The 7,829-nt window shown below is 41.2% G+C and overlaps 1 protein-coding gene across 1 annotated transcript in view; it reads right to left on the bottom strand.

The window, feature by feature from the left end:
- Positions 1-1,688: 1,688 nt before the first annotated feature.
- Positions 1,689-7,829, bottom strand: part of LOC101855346 (inactive tyrosine-protein kinase 7) — a gene marked incomplete in the record, with an annotated part of 216,154 nt that continues 210,013 nt past the window's right edge. The window contains 4 exon segments of the mRNA XM_013083847.2: positions 1,689-4,569; positions 5,097-5,303; positions 6,566-6,798; positions 7,181-7,324. Of these exon segments, the coding sequence (XP_012939301.1) occupies positions 4,063-4,569; positions 5,097-5,303; positions 6,566-6,798; positions 7,181-7,324 (1,091 nt within the window).

Raw genomic sequence — 7,829 nt, forward strand, 5'->3', positions numbered from 1 at the left:
TAAGGAGGATTTTTGCAAAGACAAAAAACAACCACTGTAGCTAAATCAGTAAACTGAACCTTTTTAATCGCAGAGCTCCTTGTTATTTTTTTGTCAGAACGTGGTAGACAGTTGAAAGTAACATTCCTTGTAATAATTTAATAAGTAAAAGGAAAAGTAACTAAAAGTATGGGTGGAGACATGGTTGAAATGACCATTCTATGAAAATATACTTCACATGGGGAACACGGTTTTGACAATACTGTACAAAAAAAAAAGTTTTCAGATGCGGTAGTCCGTCACATGATGGAACCATGGCAGTAGATGTCTGTTTCAGATTCGGCACTTGAAAAAGTAGAAGTCCGTCTACGTGTTATGAGCTCCATTTTGTATCGTGTCTGAGCAATAACTAAAGGCATGCTCAGCAAGTACCATAAAGAAATGCGCGTTAATTCCAGAAATATACCAGTGTTGTGGTATAGGTGCTTTGAAAACCTATGCAGAAGATGTGAGTTCTTTTCTCATGTAGGAAGAATTTTTATCGAGTATCCCCGTTTTTCTGCAGGGCTGGCTCTGATAGACATGATTAACAGCCCCCCCCCCCCTGAACGACCTAAACCATGTCTATGGAGACGTAAAATAACTTTAATTGCAATTTCAATAAGCCAAGTACTAGGGGTATGATTATAATTACTTGCTTTTTTACTGTCTTGTCTAAAAATGTAGCTGATGGGTGTCTAGAAGAAGACGAAGAAAATAAAGTTGAGAACTACAACCACAATGATTATTAAAAAGCATGTCATGGTGGTAAACAGCACAATGGGTACACAAGATGCTTCTAGAACTTACTAAAAGCAGAAAGCTATAGGCTATGTAGACACTGTCAGGGTACAGCAGAGGGTGATTTCTTACATGTACATGTACAAAAACACTGGAACAAGTACAAGACTCTCACAGGGCGTCTTTACTGTGTAACTATTGGACATTGCGAGCGTGAAGAAGTACATGTATTATGCACGAGTGAGCGTCATTCTTCATAATACCGTTGCTGAATTTATGTACAATAATCCAGAGCGCTGAATGATCCTTTCTCTCTGTCTCTCTCTGTCTCTCTCTGTCTCTCTCTCTCTTGTCTCTCAGACTCACTCTCTCTGTCTCATCATACTCTCTCTATTTTTCATGTTCTCTCTCTCTCTCTCTCTCTCTCTCTCTCTCTCTCTCTCTCTCTCTCTCTCTCTCTCTCTCTCTCACTTTCACCCCTCTCTCACTTTCACCCCTCTCCCTCTCCCTCTCCCTCTTTCTCTCACCTTTGCACAAATATAATATAGTGACAATATGCATATGCAAGTAGAAAAAAAGCAAATGTACATTTGTTGCACTTTCTTTTTCTTTATTTACCCCACCTGTCAACATCAGCATGCACACACACACACACACACACACACACACACACACACACACACACACACACACACACACACACACACACACACACACACACACACACACACACACACACACACACCACTCATGCACAAACACACACATTGTCTCTCACTAATATGAACACATACACACACATGCACAAAAACGCAGGCAATACAACGCTTTCTACTTTCATTCTTTTTCACCATGCAGTCTTAGTCCAAATCATAAGTGAAAATAACTTATGTACATACTGACATGCTCAGAGAGTGGGTAAATTATTCTCTTAACTATCCACTGTTGTTATAATGATGATACTGATGATGGTGACGATGATGATGATGATGATGATGATGATGATAGTGATTATGACGATGATGATATACAAATAACAATAAAATGATAATAAAAATAAAAACAACAATGACAATAATAATAATAATAGTAATAATAGTAATAATAATAGTAACAATAACAATAATAACTATAATCAGCACACAAATGGTACCAGTGACACTATTAACAACAATCATTGAGGCCAATGCATCCTCCTGTACTGTAACAAAATATTTGCGTTGTTCAAATCTTTAGCTAAAGTGAATGTTCAAGAACACATTACAATCATTCTAGCATGGTATTCTCTTTCTTAACTTTCTATGAGCCATTGGACATCAAAGTGTCAAGAGTGGTTGTTGCATTCACTTGTCAGGCATTTGTTGTGTGTTTGGTCACATGTGAGATTTTGTTTGTAAATTGTAAAAGACAATGTTCCCTCAAAAGTGCAAGTTGTAGATCTGTTCAATTGTTTTATTTTATACGTTTTAAATTTTAAAAGATAAAGTTTCCTAAAAACTAAAAAAAAATCACTTTATTGTTTACAAATTATAATGACCAGATTTCCTCTGATCTAAAGTTAGTTGAAGTGGTATTTCATTTCTCCGCATTTAGCAAAATCTACAAAATGAACAAAAGAATTCAAATTTGAAGCTCTGAAAAAGTAGCTTGACTTATTGGCTCCTGAAAGGAACAAACGAATTAGAACTGAGGGTTGAATAGACGTACAAACCTTGCAAAGTTTAAAAAAAATATAGTTAAGACCAGGACAGAAGCAGATTCTCTTGACAATTCCTTCAAAAGAATATAAGGTCGTTAAGGAACACCCGAAGCTTTGTAAGCTAGGGGCAAGAAATAAAAGGGGGGAATGAGAAGAAACTGAACTGGTAGGGTCACAACTTACACTGCAGCATTATCCTGCAGCGTACTCGTAATTTGACAACATGCGGGGCACTAATTCAAGGAAACATTTCATGTCAAAATATAGAAGCAAAAGGGTTTTATACACAGCGGGGTTCAAACTACACGTATTATACTTCACGGAGACTTCTGATATACAGCGGACACTTAAAGCTGAAAACCACAGGCAGCAGACTTCAGCTAGTCTCGTTAGAAGATGGGCCCATATTTACAAAAGTATTTAATATCTTAAAAATATTTCCACTAACACACACAAATCTCACTTTTCTTTGAAACACATAGGACAAACAAAACCACATTACCGAAATGAAGTATGGAGAATTTTTCACTATTCAATTGTTCACTCACGTCTCATAAAAGCACTAAAATACAAAGAGAATTCAGCAATGCATGTATTGTGTTTGTCTGCAACCAAATATCGTGTTGTAATGTTCCAATATATTAATATTGTAAAACATGCAGAATCTGAGAGTGATAACAGTACACATCATCCTCGTATGGTCATCTCAGTGAATCACACACACACACACACAATGGTACTTGAAATTCTGGATTGCATCATTGCTGCCAGGTTCACGATTTGGCTAAAATTTCATAGAGAAGATCAACAGCTTGAATTATATCTGTTCATTGTCTTTGTGTACAGGAGCATTCAGAACTTGTCAAGCAGCTGTTGTCAGAAAAATGTAGAAATGCATCACGTTCTTGTCAACGCCTGGTGCTGTCCGTTGGTATGAACACCCTTACTATTAGGTTCAAATATCTTTCTCCTCTGTCTTTGCTAGTCACTCTTCCACCAGCTCTGACAGAACCCAGTGAGACAATAATATTATCGTCTCGCCATGTGCGGCACACACAAGAGAAACCACATGGGTTTCCACTTCCTATTGTAATAAAAATAACATTCCACAACAGTTGAGAGTAAAAGTAAAGTTTTGCCCCCCTTTCCCCACGCATCAGCTTGATCATTGAGTGCTATTTCCTTTTCTTGGGAGACGAAACTGTTAACACCCACCCTCTCCCCTTTCCGGTGACTACTGATGTTGCTCATGAGGTCAAGCAGTTCGAAATGGGAGGCCCAACTTTACTTTTACTGACGCAGGCCATTTCGTGCTCTGTGTAGAAAAGTAGTGTATCAAGCGGCTCCCACGGTGCAGGCAGAAGACTGATTTCCCACACATAGGCGTTCCATCTAGATGAATGTGGTCCAACATAAAGACTTATTCAAAGTTGTCAAACACGACAAAACAAATGTACATGTACAAATTTTACCCTCTGTCAAGTTCTTCTGGTCTGTAGTAGAATCAGAAAATTCGTTATGCCGACTAATTGTCTCATTGCATTACTGAGTCTCAGAAAGTGGGGTTCTCATTCCACCTTCGTATTGTCTCATTGTGTACATTTTCAAACACAATCGCCGTTTGTCAAGAGGTGCCCAAGCGTCACCACAAGGTCAGAGAAGGTGGGGCGGCTGGATGGGAGAACTGCGCAACACTGACGAACGATGTCTACCATGTGACTCGGGCACTGCTCAGCAAAGTCCAGACGCGGTAGCGAAGACGACGACACGCTTGTGCCAGCCAGCGAGCTTCCACCAGTTTGTGACACGTTCAAACCGCTTGCGTTTGAAACAGCACCGCTAGCTCCGCTCCCAGCAGCAGCGCCAGTTCCTGTTCCGCCACAGAGGGATTTGAAGACTTCGTCGTCGGTGAGCAGACGGTAGGGCAAGTCGCACAGATGGAACACCTCCCACATGAAGATGCCGTAAGACCAGATGTCCGTTTGGAAGCTGAAATCCGCGTCTCTCACGGCCTCTGGGGGCAGCCAGCGGAGAGGGAGGGGAGTCTGGCGGGTCGGGTGAAGGTAGTACTCGTTGGCGTACACGTCACGACACAGCGTCAGGCTGCAAACCTGGTGGCGGGAGGAAGGGGGGGGGGGTGTTTGTTTATGTTAAAGATTAAGTCTCGAAGGGTTTTTTGTGATTATGAGTGTGACAATAAATAGACAGGTTCAGCTAGATTTATTATCCGATTTTGAACAGAGAGCGGGTCAAAACGACCCAAGAGGATAATGGCAGTTTCTTTTGACATAAGGGAGTAACAGGAAAGATATAGTATATTATTAAAACTTTTTTCAGACACGTAATGATTTGTAGTGAACTTTCTCTGACTTCTTGTTATCTTTCTTTCTTCTTCCTTGCTCTAACCACTGGACCTGGTGATCTGCCTTCGAAATTATTTTTTTTGAGTGCATTTTCTGCCTAGTGGGTCTCAATCTCAAGACAGAGTGGTTGGAAGGTGTCATTGGCAGGTCCTACTTTTTCTTTCAATCTGTTTGTCTTATTATCTTCTCACACAAAGTCGCGTTACTCTGAAGGCACGCTTTTGTTTATTCTAACAAGCAAACAGTTTAGTCTCCAACAAAATTAAATGCCCTACCTTGAGGTCAAGCCTGGAGGTCAAGAGCACGTTCCTGGCGGCCAAGTCTCGGTGGATGAACTTGTAGCCGGACAGATACTCCATAGCCAGGGCCACTTGTTGACACAGCTTGAGCTTCTGTATGGAGGTGAGGGGCGGCACGCGGGGGACCATCACACGGCGGCCGTTGTCGCTCCTGGTCGCCAACAGGAACTGCTTCAGGTCACCCTGGGACAAAAGAGTTTTAGTTTAGTTTTTGTAGATGTTTTACGGCGTTCGCAACTGCTTAAGGTTATATGAGTGCCACAAGATTAGAGGTGTTACAAGGGAATAACAAACATAAAAAAGAAGAAGGGTAGATAAAGACGATAGATGTTTCACAGGAAAGAAGAAGCAAACCACACCAGAGCACCCGCCAACCACCCACTGGACGAAAAAAGATGGGTAGATTGGGTGAATGTTTCTTTAATACTCTTATCGACAAAATTTAGATAGACACGAGTTGCCTGGACACATGTCTGTCACTGCCAGGAACAATCCCAGCTGAGTGGGTACAGCACCCAAATAACCCAAGAAGACGGACTTAGATACTCAATTTAAAAAGAAACCCTTAAAAACCCAACAACCCCCCCCCAACCCCCCCCCCCCAAAAACAACAACCCCACCAACAAAAACAAAAACAAAAATAACTAAAAACAAGACAAAACAGAGACAAAAAAACAACAACAAACAAACAACAAAGAACAAAAAGAAGAAAAAAAATAACAACCCCCCCCAAAACCAACAACCCAACCCTCTGCGACCCAGGAATCGGAACTCATGTCTTTTGAGTGTGCCAAAAAAAAAAAAAATAAAATAAAAAAAGTAAGAGCGTAATCCTACACGACATATTCCCGGTAGATTGAAAAAAGTTAAGATTTTTCCTACTCATCTCTGTACAACATTTCATGATGATGGAAATATTTCAGGTCTCCCAACATCGTTTCCTCAAATGTAGACACACCTCCACAATGTTATCATGATCAATGACTTAGCCTCGCCCGATGTCAAAATGCTCAAATGTCCAAATGTCAAGATGATAATGATCAATACTTTTTCCCGCCTAAATATAAACATGATCAGTACCTTAGCCCTGCCCAAATGTCATCACGATCAATACATTATCTTAGATATATCCAAATGTCATCATGATCAATATCTAAGCCCGAGCCCAAATGTCGCCCATGATCAATATCTCTATAATACATGTATCATTGTTCTTAGCCCCACTCCTTAGACGCACAGGTGGGTGGCAGGTGATCTGGTGTAGATTGCTCCATCTTTACTATCAAACATCTATCGGTCCCTATCCCTCCTGCTTATTTTTTGTGCTTGTTACTCTCTTGTAACACCTCTAATCTTCGGCACTTGTATGACCTAATTGTGCTGTAATTAAGTGCCTTAAAACGCTTACTAAAACTAAAACTTCTGAGACTGAAGAGTTCACTCACCCAATCACAATACTCGGTGATCATAAAGTACGGCTCCATCTCCCGACACACGCCCAGGAGACGTACGACATTCGGGTGGTCCAGTTTGCCATACATGTCCATCTCGTTGTGGAACTCCACGCTCGCCGCGTCCCCCTTGACCAACAGAGACTTGACCACCACCAACGTCTCCTGTTCGATGGGTCTGATAGACCGAGCCTTAGCCAGAAACACGTCACCAAATTGTCCTTTCCCTGGGGAGTTCAAGTGAAAAAAAAGTGTTAAGATGTGAAACTTACTGGGTCTGGGCTATAGACTGGGATAAGAGCACAAAATGTCTATCTAAAAAGCTGAGAGTATTCACAGATTGGGATAAGAACACAAAGTGTCATATTCTAAAATGCTGATAGGGTCTTCATAGACTGGAATAAGGGCACAGAAAGGTCGTATCTAAAACTAAAGTGCCGAAGGTCTTCACAGACTGTGATAGAATCAGAAAAGGTCGTGTCTAAAATGTTGAGAGTTTTCACAGAGTGGGATAAGAACAAAAGATCGTATCTAAAAAGCTGACCGAGGGTCTTCAGAGACTGGGAAAAGAACACAAAAGAGTGGATAGAACTAGGACGTAGGACGTACCTATAATGCCGAGGGTCTGTAGATCCTGTCTCGGGAACTGGAACTTCTCCATGCCGGCGCCTCTGTTCCTGATGGCCATAGCGGCAGTCACGGAGGCTGTACCCGTGGCAGAGGCTGATGAGTGGGACGGGTGGGAGCTCATTGCTGAGCGGTTAGGGGGTTGGAAAGGAGGGCACAGATGAGTTTAGTTTTTGTAAGAATTTTACGGCACTTGCAACACTATAAGGTCATATAAGTGCCGGAGATTAGAGGTGTTTCAAGAGAGTACAAAACATAAAAAAGGAGTAGAGGGGATCGAGATCAGGACGATAGGTGTTTGATAGGAAAGAAGGAGCAAATTACACTAGTTATTGTTAACTTGCTCGTTATGTTTGTTTGTTTGAAGTTGCCAAATGTTTTAAGGGATCTCTTTTCTTCTTTAAGACTGTTTTATTGGTTTTTAAAATTGAATTTACTTTTTAAAACCCTCCTATTTATTCCTATATCTGAATATCTATTAGCAGTTCACTAATCGGTCTGTCTGTCTGTTGCTAGTGTGTTGGAGGAAGAGGAGGAGTAGGAGGAGAGATGGGGAAGTAGAGAAAAAGGAGGAGGAGGAGGAGGAGGAAGAGAGACAGAAAGTGGAGAAAAAGGAGGAGGAGGAGGAGGA

This window comes from Aplysia californica, unplaced genomic scaffold (assembly GCF_000002075.1).
Source record: "Aplysia californica isolate F4 #8 unplaced genomic scaffold, AplCal3.0 scaffold00257, whole genome shotgun sequence".
Taxonomy (NCBI): Eukaryota; Metazoa; Mollusca; class Gastropoda; order Aplysiida; family Aplysiidae; genus Aplysia; species Aplysia californica.